Here is a 16,376-nt window from a genome sequence, read left to right as displayed (position 1 = left end):
GCCCTTCCTCTTTCCATTTACGTATCGGCATTAGACAGCAGCCGGGGGTTCACACACCAGGAAGCTTTCTTTGTGCGATCCATTCTTTCGCGAACATCCTGAACTGGACAGCTTGCGTCGTCTCCCACCTGCCTGCGCATTCCTTCAGGCTCCCTCCCTCCATTGGTCATCCTCCCAGAATCTCCCATACGCAATTGCCATGTCGGACATCGACTCAACCGCTGGCTCGCCGCCGCAAACTCTCCACGAGGAGGACGTGAACGACAGACCGAAGGATCTTGGAGACTACGATGTAGCAGCGGCCGATGATTCAGACAAGGACTCGGATGCCCTATCCGAAATCGACGAGGACCAGTTCGATGATTACGACCCTACAGCCGCGCGAATCGAGGAGAAGCCTGTCGAGATTGATGAGGACGTGGCCCGTACACTCAAGGCAGGAAGGCGCAAGGGCCAGGCAGTCAAGAAGCCCAAGGAGGGCAGGCGTGACAAGAAACGCACGCGCGACCGGGACGATGACAATGATGGCGCTGACGGAGAGATTCTGACTGGCAAGAGGGTTCGCAAGTCTGCTCTTGACAGTCGCAAACCCTCGCCCGAGCCAGAGAACGAAGAGAACCTGACCCCCGAGGAGAGACGAAGACGAGCGATCGAGAGAGCATCAAGAAAAGAGACCAAGAAGCCGGGCAAGAGGCGCAATAAAAAGGACGACGTGGTATGTTCGTCTTCCGTCGGATTGTCGAACTTTATACTGACATTATACCCAGGATCTCGAGGAAGAACTCGACGAGCAAATTGCCGATCTGAAGATGCGCATGGAAATGGCTTGCCGAGCCGACAATGGTGCCCGTGAATCCGGCCAGCCCGCCATCCACAAGTTGAAGCTACTTCCCGAAGTCATGGCCCTCTTGAACCGCAACAACCACCAAGCCGCTGTCGTGGACCCTGACGCCAACTTCCTCCAGCACGTCAAATTCTTCCTCGAGCCGCTCAACGACGGCTCCATGCCGGCATACAATATCCAGCGCGACATATTCACAGCACTGAGTCGGCTGCCCATTGAGAAGGAGACGCTGCGCGCGAGTGGCATCGGCAAGGTTGTGCTGTTCTACACCAAGAGCAAGAGGCCCGAGGTGGGTATCAAACGCATGGCTGAGCGACTGTTGGGCGAATGGAGCAGGCCAATCCTCCGCCGGACCGATGACTACAAGAAGCGCCACGTAGAGACGCGTGATTTTGATTACCAGTACGTTACCGTTGCTGCCCTGATCCTTCTTCCAACAACGTGCTAACCTCGAAATAGAGCAGCGAAACTCCGCCAAGCTGCTGGTTCTTCACAACTTACACTCACCCAACGTCCGGCGGCGTCCCAGCAAGACATTGAGCGCGCTCGCATCTTGGCTCCCAAGATTGTCAGCAACCGTGCCCGCGTAGAGGGACTGCCGTCGAGCTACAGTATCGCGCCGAAGAGTACATTCGACCCGACCCGCGGGCCCGATCACCGGCCCATTGGCGCCACCGGCCATGAGGCTTTCCGCAAGATGACCCAGAAGGGAAAGAAGAAGGCTTAGAGACATCATCGCTGATTTTAGGCATTCATCAGTATGGAGGCTGTGGCGTTGGGCGTTTGGTCATTGAGCGTGAAGAGGGGTGGATCTGCCTTCCGGACGCTACGGTGTATGATAGGGAAATCCTCGTACATGACCCAATTCGCGGGGCCTCGAGATGCATTTGGTCATAGCTGGCCCTCAGGAAGAGACAGGTCATGGATTCCGCGAGTATTCTCATTCCGGTTGAGAATCCATGGTCTTCGCCTCATTTCTTTGCGGTGAATTTTAATTGAGAACTTGGGTGCAGCATTGGCAGAATTCCATGTCTTCCATTGTTTCTGCAACCTTTAATATCGAGCTGGGTCCAATTTTCAAACCTAATTTATCAACTGTGTCGGTATAAAAAAAGCGAAGGATCATGGTTCTTGGTTCACCGTCATACGTATATGGTACCCAACCACTTGACGCCTTATTGTGGTGAGACCGGCTGTAGCTGGAGGCATGTCACCTTGCCCACGACTGGACATGGCAGCCAAATTATGGTACCTTGATCGCCTGGACAAACTACCTTCTTGGTTCTTGCCTTGATCTCCTAAACTAACTCCATTATCCTTTCCACAACCGCCCGCCGCTATTTCTTTATTGTCTTATCCTACATGTGAATGAGAAAATAAATTGAAAAAGGAGGGAGAGGGCGGAGCCAAACCTAGTAATACCAGTCTGTTCCATACGACATTTGAGAAATAAGTAGATTACTTCGTCACCATCGTATGTTCTTCTGTTTCCCCCTGATCTGTCCACTTGTTCGTCATCGTCTTCGTACGTAAACAGCGCATTGGCCCACATCTCGTCCTGCTGTTCCACTCCTCTGATGAGCCTAGCTCGACCATTTTACTCATAGATTTCAGCCGCCAGTAGAACTTTTTCCAACCGCGTGAAACCGGCCTGGTCCTCATCACGAGGCGCTGCGAGGTTTTCCTCCCCAGTCACCAGCCCGTTGCGGTCATAAAACGCCATTACAGCTTTCCAGTCCTCGTCAGGATCCAAGACTCCACTCCTGCCCAGAACAATCAACCCAAATTTGGCCCTGGTCAGCGCAACGTTCATTTTGTTGGGCTCTCTGATTATGCTCCAGCCCCTTTCTATGTCCTTCTCGAAGAATTTGGTCTTGGAACGTGGGATGGCACAGCGAGAATCGCAGGGTGTGAACGATAATTTCCGATGAGGTTGGGTAACGGTGGCCGCAATGTCGACAGCATGGATCTGGTCAGCGACGGGGGGACAGTGTTGTTGCTGCCTCGGGTGAGGGATTGCTTCGAGCAGACAGGGCGGGAAGAAAAGGCGACTAAAGAGGGATGTCTGCAACGGTGCATGCGGAAGTGACATTCACAATCCAAGTTGATGCTTATCTCCAGCTATGATGAAGCTCTAAATACGCACTCGTCGGCTTCGATGAGCGGTGCCACGACATAAATTGGTATGAGAGCTTCTGGCTCCAACGCTTGCCGAGATCTGGGGGATTAATACGTGGTTATGGATGCAATAATAAGCCAGAGGAGAAGCCGGTACTTCAGCAAAGGTTCGAGATGGCCGGTTCAACCTTGAAGCTCATGGGGGGTGCGGTGACTTCTCAGTTGCTCGGCCAAGGTATCAGCAGCCAAGTCTGACGGTGCACAGATGAGTATATGCGAGACGTATTCCACGTTTTACACAAGCTGCAAAGCTATCTTGATGAGAGTTCTGGTCTTTTCCGTGCCCGGCGGCCCCAATACGAGGTACGATAGGGCACAATAGTCCTGCAAACAGATGCTTTCTACGGCTTTCTTCTGCTCCCAGTTCAATTTTTGGTCAAAGAACTGCCGACGGAAGATTTCAGGGTTGAGCAGGAACTGTTCCTCACAATCTATCGCCATTGGCAAAAACATAGACTGGATCCAGTCGTGGTTCACAGCATACGGCTGGGCGGCCCTTCTGTCGTGGGCGTGGGCCGCCTCCAGGGCTGCGTATTGCAGATCTCGGCTAGTGATGAGTACAGCCTGCTGCATGGGGGCAAACCGCTCCATTAGCACTGGGAATTGGATATTGAATCTCCGTTGCAACTCGACAAGAAGGTCGCGCAGTTGAATTTGGTCCCAAGATTTCAGGTCCACATTGTTGGCGGTGAGTCCACGTACCAGAACGAGCAGTGTCTATATCGCTTCAAGACGCTGATGACATGAACTTTGAATATGTGACCAGTCCAAGGGCGACGGGGGATGCCAACGTCTGGCTTGCTTGTGCCAAGCAATGATCTGAAGCGATCATAACTAAGTAGACGGAGCCGGACGGCGTCGTCTTCCCGCGACGAAAGGCGAGTTCTTCCTCAATCCTGGGACTGAAAAGTACATAGCGATGACTGGTCATACAAGTTGATGCTGACTGGATGGCCGAACAGGGCCACTGACTCGTTCTCGCTGTGCTGCAACGATATTTCATCCTGCAGGAGGCTTGCGAAATACTCGGTATAGGTATCTTGACGTGGAACATCTGAGGGGAGAACTGGAGGGTATCTGTTATTTGTGGAAGGCAGATAGGTGGGTATAGAGCTTGGAATTAGGGATGCGTGTGCAAACTGGGAGAGGTCATTGATCAGTCGTGCTGGGGCAGTGTTGAAGACGGGGCCAGGCATCAAATTGATTTTGATCAAGGCCAATGGAATGAAGGGACAGGCTGGACTGGCTGGATAGGGGGTCCGACTTCGGGCTTGGATATGAGGGAGGATTTGGTCGAATGCAGGCGAAGGCAGAAGTGGGCTTCTGATTGCTAGCGGGAAGAGACGTCCGTTGCTGTATGTCCAGTTTTGTTCGTTGTTAACTTTGCTTTTGCTTTTTCTGTCCCGAATCTGATAGAGACGGTGCAGCCAGTGCGACAGGCTGAGCTTCAACTGGTCGGACCGAACGAAGTGAGCTTCGCGATTTCGAGTTCACGATTGGCTACCGCTTTGAAGCTTTTAGGCGCTGAAATAATGGCATCTCCTGCGCCGGTACCATAATTCCTGACGGCATACTGTGAATATCAGATGGCCTTGTCAAAATAGTCAGCAGCGATGAGCGTTATTGACTGGGTTCGTTTCGAGTGGCGGGAATCGCGCTCTATACGATTTGGTATGTTCATAGCTTGCTAGATCTGCTCATACAGACATAGAAAAACAGAACAAAATACTCAGATTCTCCGACTCATATAATAGCTGCTACCGCTGGTGCCGACAATTGCGGTGAAACTATGCTTTTAAATGCGCAGGTGAGAGGCAAATAATGAGATCTGGAATGGTGGGCAGGTTCCAATACAACTCTCAGGCAGCGTGCCACTGCAGAGGTGCTGCCAGCTTGTGTGCTAGGATGTTCAAACCTAACTTAGAACCCAAACCCCGCTTATGAGCCAATATATAAAGGAAACGGCCACTGTATCGTCTGTTTCGTAATATCTCCATGGTTGGCCAAATTTCAATTGGATGATGAAAGTAAAAACAGTATGGTTCCCTTGAGATCTGCCCTGAAAGCGTAGCGATGCGTCAGTACAGGCCTCTGGTAGCACTGTGCACTACCGCAAGAACTGCCCAGGCGAGCAGTGTGAAGTGTTCACTACACCCATGGTAATGAGTGATATGATAGCGTTTCATGTATTGTGGCAGTCATTACCGACATCTGCCGTGGTGTCCCGCTGTTCTATAGCCTGGTTGGACTTGATATGAGGTGTTTCAGATGGTCAGATCGCATACCAGCTTCCTGCTACTTGGATGATAGTAACGACTTTGCACTGGGAAGTCTGGTAGGAAGTCTTGTATAAGACTCCCTCTTTTCCCAAACCATGGAAGTCATCCTGCTGATACCATCTAGTGTCCTGTACTTCCACCCATTCATGCCATGAAAGCCATAAATCTACTTTAGTAGTGGCCTCAGAATCTCAACTATGTCCTCCTCCAAAATGCCCTTGATGCCCAGCAGATCATTATCCGTCTTCTCGAACTTGCCACCACAAGCAGGATCCATGATGGCTCGGAAGAGACAGGGTGCTAAAGTCTCTATGTCCAGCAGCCCTGTGCCAGTCTGGCATACACCTTAGCCACCATATCGTCAAGCTTGGCAGTGACTGGCGCCCATGGCTTGGAGGGGGCCACCTTTTGGCCAGGTCCAGTAACTTGCTCTGCGAGACGACAATATCGTGCCGCAAATGGTGCGGTTTTTGGTCTCATCTCGGTCGTTCAAGATGCTCACCACGGCGTCGGTCACTCTGGACAAAGCGGTGACGCTGAATAGCTGATCTCCGCCATTGATAAGGTTAGGCTCATACTAAGACAGATCAAGCAGAAAGTTGTACTTGAGACCCCAGTCCAAGAAGGCGCCGTTGTACACCATAGTGTAGTTGAGCTGGGAAGATAAGCTGGACTTGACCTTGGGCCCGTAGACGGGCAGCAGATCTTGGGGTTGTGGGGAGCAGAGCTGAGTTGATACGGGATGATACGCTTCACGCCAGCGACTTCGGCGGCGTCTACCAGGGCGATCTGTTCTTAGACAGCCAGTGTAGTCACGGTGGGACACGATAGCGGCTTCCCTTCAGAGCCGAGATCAAAGAGGTCCTGGAGGCACCGTGATTTTGGTGCCAGACAGGAACGTGGTCTGGGAGCCTTGGCGCCTGATGACGGTGATGTTGAACTTGACTGAGTTGACAGCTTACCAGGGAGCACAGAGCCCAGGGTGCCAGAAGCGCCTGCAATAGCGACATTCTTGATGGCAGTGGCCATGGTGCTCGGTGGAGGATGCGCTATAGACGTGGTGTTTTCTTGGAGGAACAGGTGAAGGTGGGACGGCCCAGATGGAACGGGAAGAAGTTGACTGTGGCGGAGAGACGTGCTATTGTGAACTTGACTGGAAGTGAAGATGTCGAAGAATGTTTGCAGAGACCTGTGTTCATGCTGAAGTGAGAAATCACTGCCGACTTCATATCTCAAGAAAGGTTCAGGTGCAAACCATGTTAGATGGAGCTGAGAAAGCCTCAGGGATGTACCTGAAAACCGGCATTTGATTTGTCTGCTGTAGGGCTGGCATTTACCAGGGTTACCTCGGACTTGATAACTGCAAAGCTGCGTCTCAACTCATTTCGCTTTGCGCCCAGGATCCCCATTCCCAGGCTTGGAGTAAGTTGACAGGATATAGTGACACCTGTTGAGGTTCCCAGGGGAGGGATCTCGGGCCGAGTGGGATGTCTCAGTACATGTGGAATGGTAAATAAAGTGATGTTGGTAATCCGTCCAGGCAGGGGGGTGCGTTGTGCCATTTGATTCGTTCTAGGGGTTGGCCAGCAGGACCCACTGTCGGATCTCCAACTCGCCGTAGCCACACCAAGAACCTCATCGTGTACAGTCGGATGCGCGCCATTGAAATCAATCCCACAACGACTTGTTGACGTCTTTGCAATCATAGCAAGCCTTAACATTCTGCCCACTTGCTGGCCGAGCTGTCGGCACTCGGGGTCCTCGGGCTCCAGGACACTGACACGCAACAATGTCAGCAGACGATGACCAATGTAAGTAACATGATGCGGCCCTATATCATACTGGGATCCTAAATCAGGTTCACTGCCGGCAGTCTCCACGGCCCCAGGTGGAACTGGCACAACCCCTGCACAACATGTGTGTCACTGTGGGAAAGCTTTCATACGCAAAGAACATTTGCGGCGGCACCAGGCTACGCATCAGAAACCCTCGTATACTTGCCACGTCTGCCACCGCTCCTTTACTCGCAGGTAGGGCTGGGGCGACGAACCCACGGACTATGGCCTTCGTCAGTGAGTCACTGACATGAATCCCAGTGATCTGCTTCGACGCCACGCCAACCTACACGTCGCGACAACGGCCCCAGCCAGCCGCAGGGCAAGAGCTTGCGATGAGTGCCACAGATCCAAGCTCAAGTGCAGCGGAGGTCCGCAGTGCTCACTGTGTGGGAAACGTGGAGTCAATTGCACCTTTGGCGACACCGCCGGAAGCTCCAGCAATGCATCCACTGTCGGTGCCGGAGGCGCAACCGCCGCGCCGTTAGGTGCGACGACTCGAGGAGGCAAAGATGAACTGCACGCCCAGATTACCACCGACTTTTTACGGTCTTTGACTATCCAGACTGCACCTGCCTCTCGAGATGCGGACGACAGCCGTCTACTCGTCTCAGACGAGACATCTCTACATTGGCACTACGGCAATGACGGGTTGGAGGAATCGTTCCGTCGCATCGTGACCAGGAGCCCTGCATCTCTCGAGGCAGATCTCAAGGCATCGGATGAATTGAAGTACTGGGTCTCCAGTTGTTCCACGTTGTATTTTGAACGTTTCCATCCACATTGGCTGATCCTACACGCTCCCTCCTTTGACATAGAGACAGAGTCTCTTGCCGTTTCCGCATCCATAGTCATGATCGCTTCCTGGCTGGAGGGGTCGGAAGACTCCATGGACCTTGCTCTGGCAACTCACAACCTCCTGGTAGATCGGTTCTTTGTGGAAATGGTATGTTCCTGTGTCCGTTGGCTCTGCTATCAAGTATCAATTGACTCTGACCTATGACGTACAGTCCAATCCAGGAGCGAATGTCCGGGGAAAGGCCTGGCCAATTAAGCTCTACGAAGCAGTTCTCCTCAATGTCATCTTCGGACTCTACGCTGGGGTTGGTGATTATCTCACCCGGGCTCCACGGCTGAGTGACTGACGACTGTCCAGAAAGAGGAAACTCTAACAAGAGTGGTTCTTCTCCATAGCTTGTTCGTCTCCCTACTGCGGCGGGTGGGAATGTTCAGCTCCAAATCTGCGGCATACCAACAAAACACCCATTTCCCTGGCACGTTTCTACCGTATGTCCAGAAGACACAGCAGGAATGGAACAGGTGCGTTGCTGGTCTTCAAATGGAACAGGGTGGGTCTCATTAACATGACACTCGCCAGGTTGTGTTTCTATCTGTTCAAGGCTGACACCTACCTCACCATCTTATGTAACCAGCCACTCAACGTTCAGCCCGAAGAGCTTGACATTGGGTTACCGTGCTCCTTCGCGCTAGCAAACGCTTACGGCCTTGATATCTTCTACAAGCGTTACCCCGAGGATACGGCGGGGCGTGCCGAGCACAAGTTGTCTAGCATGCTCCACAACTCGCCTCATTCTATGACTACGATGCTCCTCGTTGAAGACATCCACATTGGTCTTTGTGGAATGTCCCAAAGGGTCTGGAATGTTGTTCAACTACGCCACATTGACATGATAGTCGCACAGCCGGCTGGTAGTGCCCGAGATTCAATTTTAGACACGCTGAATGTATGGAAACTTCACTTGGACCGCATCTCCGGACAACTCACTGCGCAGAGCCGGAGCCCAGACTTTAAGATCAAGGACTTCCCGCTACGCGCATACCGTAAAGACGAGGACGAAAGTCAGCCGGCATGGCGAACGGCGGCCCTCGCACGAGCGTCGTCTTTCATCTTTGGAGCGACGCTTGTCTTTCACCTCCTTAGTTTGCGGCTGTACGCTGATCCTCACATACTATCCCAGGATTCAGATCAGAATGCCATGCCTGATCCTGCTGGGACAATAGGGCACAGCAAGCAAGTACGCGATTGGAGAGCCTCGAAAGATGGGAGACAGGCGGTTTCGCACGCTGTGGCGGTCTTAAAGGCACTCGAGACGGCTGACACAGCCAATCCTGACCTCTTGGATCCCGTCGGGCGGGTGGCCGTTTCGACGAGTATTGATGTCTTGAAAGTGTGGGTTTTGAGTGGTGAAGAGGCGTGTAACTGTACTTTAGAGACTAGCCGTATTGACGTCGGACGCAACCCGGCGGTGGGTCAGAGGTGGGTTGAGTTGGGTGGCAAGGTTATTGTGGATGGCATTGCGCTTTGTACCTGCAGCTTGGACATTCTACTGGAGCGGTTTGATCTTGCTGCAAGTGGTGCATAGCGGCGCATATGGTTTGGCAACTTCTTGAAGGTTTAATAGGGAGGACCGTAAGTACTGGTAACATAAATTTGGTAGATTACGAGCTAGATAAACCAGCGATACTCTGCGTAATCAGCATTCCAACAAACCTTGGTGTTTACTCAAGTCAAATCGAGGTAGCCCCAGGCTCGTGGTATGCTCCGAGACGCCGTCGCTTTTGGATAACTGAGATTTATATATCAAGGCCAAAAAAGGATGTTTTTTTTTCTTCTTCTATGATGGTTACTTCTGGTTTGAAGCGGGGTTTTGTAGCCCTACGCTTGGCCGTACCTTCCCATCTAACTGATATCATCTGGCTAACGAAAGCCGAGAGTTGGTATCCAATAGCAATTGACAACCTGCAATAGGTTAAGTAATCCATGGCTCTGCAGTGACATGAACTTTGTTTGAACCTCGGCGTATATTCCAACTTAGTAATTATCAGTGAATTTGATATTTGTTATTCTAGTGTTGACTGAGGCCAGACGGGAATGTGCTCATGCTGTGAGTGAGAGATTTCTCGCGTGCCTGGCTCTCCGAACGCAATTGTGTTTAGAAGCTGCAGAGAACCACTGCTACTGGAAACGGAAGCTTACTGCAGCGACAGTCTGCTCTTCGAACAATGATCTAGCGGATATTTTTAGGCTTTTTATTGACAAATAAAGAAATACCACTATGCTCCATCTTGAGATCTGCCAGCCGACTGTCAATGAGAAGCCTAAGTGCAATAGGTGGAGAATAAACTTGTATGCCCCAAATTCCTCCTATAGATAGTATAAAAGCCTAGCAAAACTCTGAAGCAACGAGCCAAGGAAATAATTAAGAGATGGTGAGAGACGGTAGCGGGGCCACTGAGACGTATAGACAACTCGGCGTCAAGATAAGGCCCGGCTGCCCCACCTTAAGAGTGATATTTGGACATAGAGGCTTCAACTGGTACCACAAAAGTTTCCATTACAACGACACTCTTATAGGGTGCTCGTGCGGCCGGATAATAAGCGTAATACATGGTCTTCTGCCGGAGGCCCCGGGTCCTGTCACGCACACCGCTGGAGTATAATGAAAGTGGAGTAAGCGAGATCAAATGTTGGAGACTCCTATCCCCTGAAAGCGACGCGAACCCGCCCGATAGCCACCGACGACCAGCATCCGGATCCCTAAACACGCTACTGCTATGGGTGGGTTGCCAGGTGATCTATGAACAATCACATGCAAACAAGACCAGATTGGGTAGAATTGCTAAGATGCTCTGTATCTACGCAAGATTGAACGCCGACAGAGTATGAAATCGTAAGTGTAATGAGCATATCTATCTAAGCATTGGGAAAGTGAGAGGAAGCCTATAATTTTAGGATACAGTAGCGGCGGACCCCACCCCGCTGCGTCATGCAGCAGGGGATCCAGGTCCTGTCGAAGTTCTCAGACGTTGTTTCCATCTCTTGTGGAACATTTATAGCCCAGCACTGAAATCCACGTCTCTATCCTCGTTCTTCCATCGTAAATGTCATCTATCAATCAGATCCTATTGGTCTATCGTCTTCACCCCAAACATCTGATACTATTGTCAAATTTCAAGCTCGACACAAATCGTTTGCTGCAGCAGGGCAGCGAAAAGTGAGTGAGGAGTTCCCAACCACCCCTTTTCACCCCAGATGTGTCCAGTGGTCTCGACTTAAGAATCGAAGATGGCGCCGTACGCGGGAACACCCCGAGTCTGCATGCCAAAGACGACCTTCTCTGTGACCTTTGGGTTCGAGATGATGAAGACAGCCTCGGCATTGGACTCGTGGACTAGCTGGTACGTCTCCTCGACGATGTTGGGGTACCCCCTCTCGGTGGTATCCCAAATGACGGCATTGGGGTCCGCTCTCTGCACCTCGGACACAACCTTGGGACCGTAGGTTTGGAGTGGCTTCCTAGCGCTCCAGAGCACACGACGGGGTGTGACGTCGGCAAAGAGCAGGGAGAGACAAGGGCCGATTCCGGAGCCGGTGGCAACGACAACAATACTCTTGAAGAGGCGCGAAGTGTAGAGCAGACCATGGAGAGGGGCGCCACGAACCCACAGCTTGCGCTCGTTGGGAGACATGATTTGCTTCTTGGTCCAGTCGCCGGCGTTGCTGACGACGACGCTGAAGCCGTTGATCTTGCCGGACTCGGGGTCGATGTCGGGGATGGTAGCGAATGCATGCCATTCCGTCATGGGCTTGTCGCTGAGCTTGAGTCCGTAGAAGGGGGCCATGCCGCGGTACTTGAAATGCAAACGGGTGGCGTGGTCCGACAACTTCTCGGGGTAGACAACACGGTGGCGGAGACGTGACCAGGAGGCCAGGTTGCAGAACGTCGTGATGCAGATGAACCAGAAGTTGGGCGAGCGAACCAAAACATAGCCCAGGGTGGACTCCCATTGCCGTGCCGTGATGCGTCCCGAGAAGATGTTGTGAATCCAAAACGTCACCAACGCCGTCCAGCCCGAGAAACGGTGGAAAGCCTCGAAGTGGTCGTGGAACTTGCGGCGAATGTCGGGGTGGGCCGATGTCAAGATGACGAGGAACATGAAGACCAGGATCCAGCTCGTGATCATGTTGACGAGAGTGTCCTTCTGCCGATCTGCCACATACTCTTTAGTGGCCAGCACTGTGTACAGAAGGTACCAGACCACGGCTGCCGTGCCTGCACCGCTGTGGCAGCCGCCGTAGTGGAAAACCTTCGCCAAACGCTTGCGGATGCTGAGGGGCCACGAGTGCGGGACGCAGGTGAACAACTCATACCACGCGTTGACCCATTCTTCCTGTCGGAACAGGATCGACACCATCAGGTTGGCCGACGCCGCATTACCCACAGTGCGGGACTCAGGGGAACCCCTTGCGTCTATCAAGAAGGCGAGGAACACCGACAGGTTGGCCGTAAAGATGAACCCAAAAATTTTGCGGTACGAAGATGCGTACTTGTCTGTTGTCTCTCGTCAGTTTCACGATGCAATATATACAATATAGACAGGTTGGTCTAGACTTACGACGAACCTTGCGGCTAAGCTCACTTCCCAGCTGATCGGGAAGAACGGCCTTCTCGGGCACCGCCTCGGAGGGTTGTTCTATCTTTTCCTCAGACACCTTTCCGGCGGACCGTGTCGAGGCGTTGGATGATCCCGCCACCGTCGTCGTACTTGGCTCGTACGGCTGACGAAACACTTCATGGCTGCTTCGAGAAAAGCCAGCCGAGTTGACCTTTTCCATCGAGTCAGACATCATGGACCGGGGATCTCAAGATAAGAGGATGGTGGTGATGGTGGTGGTGGTGGCCAAAATGGCGAAGAATAATACCGAAGTGAGAATTTCCTGGGCTTGTCTGAGTCTGCCTGAGCTTGGTTGATGTAAAAGACTTGTAGACGGCATTGAAGACCACTTAAGTAGTTGTCGACAGCACCATCGTCTCCCTTGGGCACGAGTACTGGCGCTCTACCCAGCTGCTGGTACGAGTAGGTCACACTGTCGATCCGCAGCATCTTCTCTTCATGTTGACTCTTATCTTCAAGATCGTCATCGGGCAGGAGACGGTTTCATCGCGAGGAGAACAGATGCACACTACACAGCGCGGAAGTGCTACCAAGTTGTCAAGTCGTGATTCTTGGGTGTGCCAGCTTATCATCTACCTACCGTTAATCTGGGGTGGAGTGTATAGGCCAGATATGCAGGTATGAACGCTGCTGCAACGGACATGGCGCGATATCTTGCATCATGGAAGACTTCTTTGAGTAGTAGGCTCTGTCTTGGCCTATTCGAGCTGTTGAGACTAGGAGAAGAGAAAAAGGCGCAGATCAACCCACATCCTGCATGGTATAATCTGCAACGCAAAATGATAAGAGCCCCTGGAAAACAGTCTGCCCCTGGACAGTATTGAGATATCTGCACGCTACGTCGGTTGTTGGTTTATGGCCGATAGAGCGAGGCGAGTTTGATAACATGCTTGTCTCTGGTTTCGAGGTCATGTTCTGACGTACCTAAGTGCTTGTCGACGCAACTCTGCATCGCTTCCACCGGGTTTGGCCAAGATCATACATGTGATGCATATTGCTATGAAAAAGGAAAATACAGTAACATACCTCATACCCAATTAAAAAATCACCTCTTTGTAAAACACATGGCAAAGTACATCGACGTTCGTTTCCCTCGACCTAATGGATGGTGCTGTTCTACGGAATGGTACCTTCCCAGAAGAAGAATATTCGTGGCAATGCTCCCAGACTCGTCGGTGTTCTACGATTGGTTACCTTATACACGCCTCGGGAGGAGCGCTCTTCTGCATTGCAATCATCGAACAGGCCGCACACATCGTGAATTGTTCGAGACACAATATAATAGACGTGGCGACATATCACACACGAGTGCAAGCAGCTAGCTATACTATAAATAAGTGAGTACAAATTCTGAACGAACGAAAACCAAACTCCAAAGCATGCTGCCAGCGAGAACAAGTTCTGTATCACATGTCGAAAATCACTTCCAATCAGCCAGTATCAATTATTTAGATTGATTATTCGTCTTGCTTCCACCACTTCTCCATGTTATCGCATCAACAGAGTTGCCAGCTGCCAGAATAGTTTGGAACGCATACAAGTTGCCAATTCCGGAGCTTGGCCCGGATGTGAGGTTGCTTTTAACTCGGGCACAGCGCAGATCATGAATGCGGGCTTGTTGACGTGCTGCGTGCTGCGCGCTAGTGGTCGGGCCATTCGGTACTCTCGGCACTTCGAGCCCTAGAAACTAGATAGGAAAATATCCCGAGCTGCACTGATTGTCATGCATGAGCTATCAGATTGCCATACATGAAGCATCGCATCACGGTTGTCGTGTACAACTTTGGAAGTTGGCCCCCACACGAAAAGCTATTATCTTTTCCATCTGTCTGAGGCTCGTGGATGAGCGAGTAGATAATGCGGCAAGTACATACACATGCAGTGTCCCACTACAATACACTCGTGCACTCGCTGGTTGGCGTACGCTCTTGTTGTTGCGTGGTCCACGATTGACCAGCTACCTTCTATTTTGGGATGCCTGACTGTCACCTGCTCTATACATCAACGTCCCGACCGACATGCAGGTTCCCTCCCACTCCTAAAGCAATGCAGAAAAAATGCCTGTCATGAGTGCTACCTGACCACGCTAGACATCGAAGCAACGATGACGTCTATCCACGCCCGCGCGATTTGGAATAGTAGGCATTGGGTCGCGTCGTCGTCTGTTTCTGGCCTTCGAACGACCACTCTTCTAAGCTATGGCGCAGACAGATGTCAAGCAGAAGAAGAATCCCACAATAGAATCCCTGCCTCGATCGCTTGGTAATGATAAGTCTCAAATATAGGCGACTGGTCAGATATTGCCGGACAAGAATTGCCGGTTCAGGGTATACTAGACAGGGTTGCTGTGTGTTGCAGTGCGGACGCTAGGCTACGTCATGCCTTCTCTATTCCATTTCTTTCATTTGTGAGGTGTGAACTGGGCGAGGATGGATATCTTCCTTCACATGTTAGTACATCCAGGTTTAGAAGTCTGCGGTGCGCTGTAAGTGGTTTGCCCATCATACAGCTGTCTTACGATTCAATTTAGCACTATAGCACTCAACAGTGCCGAGCTTCGAGGCAACGTAGGGGGTTTGCAGTCTGCTCTCGGTGTCTTGGTGCGACGGAAAAGACACCAAAGCGTCGCGTTATCTCTGGCCCGGTTCCAAGGACTACTCGCGTTGTTGAAACTCGGAACTGCTGTCTTAAAATGGCGCGTCGAACCAGACGCCTAGTGTAAAATCCTATAGCAGCTGCTTAATTATGTACTGGAAAGCTTTGGGGAAATGAAAAATGAATCATCCAGAGAAATCCTATTGCTGCAGTCACTTCATGACCATCAATCTGCTCATTTCAAGGCAAAATTAGCGGCAGTATCCATCTTTAATGCCTTTCAATCTGTCGCTGCAGTTGATGACTCCCCTGATTGACCCACTGGAGTGACGAACTTCGTCAATTCTATGTGCTGACGTTGAGCACTACACCCTCTCCAAACACTTTACGCAAGGGACCGTAACGTAGATCAGCATCTTATTCCTCCAGCACGTCATTCATTGAATTCTGTCCCGGTCGTGAAGAAAGCCACTGTCGTGGTGTGGGTGGTACCTTGCGTCCAGGGAAACTGTCGCATTCCGCTGAGCCTCACTCACGAGAAGTGGGGGACCATTGGAGATGTGAAAGGGTTGCAGATGTTTCGTGGGCGTTTGTTAGAGGCATGGTGAGGTGATTCGCCAAACGCGGCGCCTCTGAGACCGTGGATGTGATGGGCAGATGGGGTAGGACAGGTGACGGGACAACATCCCACAACATCCCGGAAGCGAGGGGTGACTCTAGATCGATGCCTCACATACTTGAGAATCCTACAAGACCAAACAATGCACCAGCTACGTCAAGGAACCATTGTCGCCGATTGTCGCGATGCGAAGGTTTGAATCATCAACTGGTATAACCATTTTGTTGGACTTGGCGCTTTGCACTGTTGGTGATCCACGAGGCCATAGGATCGTCATCTTCATTGATGGAATTTATGCACCTAACTCATAGTTATGGGAGTCAGATTGCAGTTCCTGTCAAAAGATAAAACCAAGTGGACATCATGCTGGCTTACTTGCCACTGACCCCTGAATTTACATTAACCCCCTACTGATACTGCCCATTTTCATGCCGAGCAAGCAATACCTAGCTATATGTTTACAAAAGATGGCATGAAATGGCCTTTAATCCATTCATCCGGGCCACGTCGGGGTCTGGATAAAACCGTCTCGGAGACCAATCATAAGG

The 16,376-nt window shown here is 51.4% G+C and overlaps 6 protein-coding genes across 6 annotated transcripts; 2 read left to right on the top strand and 4 right to left on the bottom strand.

Moving 5' to 3' along the window:
- Window positions 1-199: 199 nt before the first annotated feature.
- BCR38DRAFT_356676 (uncharacterized protein) lies at window positions 200-1,571 on the top strand (the record flags this gene model as incomplete). The annotated part of the gene is made up of 3 exons (XM_040857037.1): window positions 200-715; window positions 768-1,246; window positions 1,304-1,571. 3 exons carry the CDS (start codon window positions 200-202, stop codon window positions 1,569-1,571), a joined length of 1,263 nt encoding a protein of 420 aa, XP_040709769.1.
- An 862-nt stretch (window positions 1,572-2,433) lies between these two features.
- On the bottom strand, window positions 2,434-2,787 carry BCR38DRAFT_452230 (uncharacterized protein). The gene has a single exon (XM_040861510.1). The coding sequence runs from the start codon at window positions 2,655-2,657 to the stop codon at window positions 2,442-2,444; it is 216 nt and encodes a 71-aa protein (XP_040709768.1). The 5' UTR covers window positions 2,658-2,787; the 3' UTR covers window positions 2,434-2,441.
- Window positions 2,788-3,256: 469 nt separating this feature from the next.
- On the bottom strand, window positions 3,257-3,595 carry BCR38DRAFT_491050 (uncharacterized protein; the record flags this gene model as incomplete). The annotated part of the gene is made up of 1 exon (XM_040864609.1): window positions 3,257-3,595. One exon carries the CDS (start codon window positions 3,593-3,595, stop codon window positions 3,257-3,259), a length of 339 nt encoding a protein of 112 aa, XP_040709767.1.
- A 1,872-nt stretch (window positions 3,596-5,467) lies between these two features.
- On the bottom strand, window positions 5,468-6,797 carry BCR38DRAFT_479074 (uncharacterized protein; the record flags this gene model as incomplete). The annotated part of the gene is made up of 4 exons (XM_040863132.1): window positions 6,264-6,797; window positions 5,942-6,090; window positions 5,804-5,878; window positions 5,468-5,635 (listed from the first exon to the last, which is right to left on the bottom strand). Exons 1-4 carry the CDS (start codon window positions 6,328-6,330, stop codon window positions 5,468-5,470), a joined length of 459 nt encoding a protein of 152 aa, XP_040709766.1. The 5' UTR covers window positions 6,331-6,797.
- Window positions 6,798-6,948: 151 nt separating this feature from the next.
- BCR38DRAFT_452225 (uncharacterized protein) lies at window positions 6,949-9,687 on the top strand. The gene is made up of 6 exons (XM_040861509.1): window positions 6,949-7,112; window positions 7,175-7,331; window positions 7,398-8,082; window positions 8,147-8,239; window positions 8,293-8,456; window positions 8,515-9,687. The coding sequence occupies exons 1-6, from the start codon at window positions 7,091-7,093 to the stop codon at window positions 9,518-9,520; spliced, it is 2,127 nt and encodes a 708-aa protein (XP_040709765.1). The 5' UTR covers window positions 6,949-7,090; the 3' UTR covers window positions 9,521-9,687.
- Window positions 9,688-11,210: 1,523 nt separating this feature from the next.
- Window positions 11,211-12,796, bottom strand: BCR38DRAFT_506002 (uncharacterized protein; the record flags this gene model as incomplete). Its single annotated transcript, XM_040864933.1, has 2 exons — window positions 12,555-12,796; window positions 11,211-12,490 (listed from the first exon to the last, which is right to left on the bottom strand). The coding sequence occupies exons 1-2, from the start codon at window positions 12,787-12,789 to the stop codon at window positions 11,211-11,213; spliced, it is 1,515 nt and encodes a 504-aa protein (XP_040709764.1). The 5' UTR covers window positions 12,790-12,796.
- Between the last annotated feature and the right edge of the window lie 3,580 nt (window positions 12,797-16,376).

The sequence above is a fragment of the Pseudomassariella vexata genome (assembly GCF_002105095.1).
Source record: "Pseudomassariella vexata strain CBS 129021 chromosome Unknown BCR38scaffold_26, whole genome shotgun sequence".
Lineage (NCBI taxonomy): Eukaryota > Fungi > Ascomycota > Sordariomycetes > Amphisphaeriales > Pseudomassariaceae > Pseudomassariella > Pseudomassariella vexata.
This window is presented reverse-complemented; position numbering and strand designations above follow the sequence as displayed.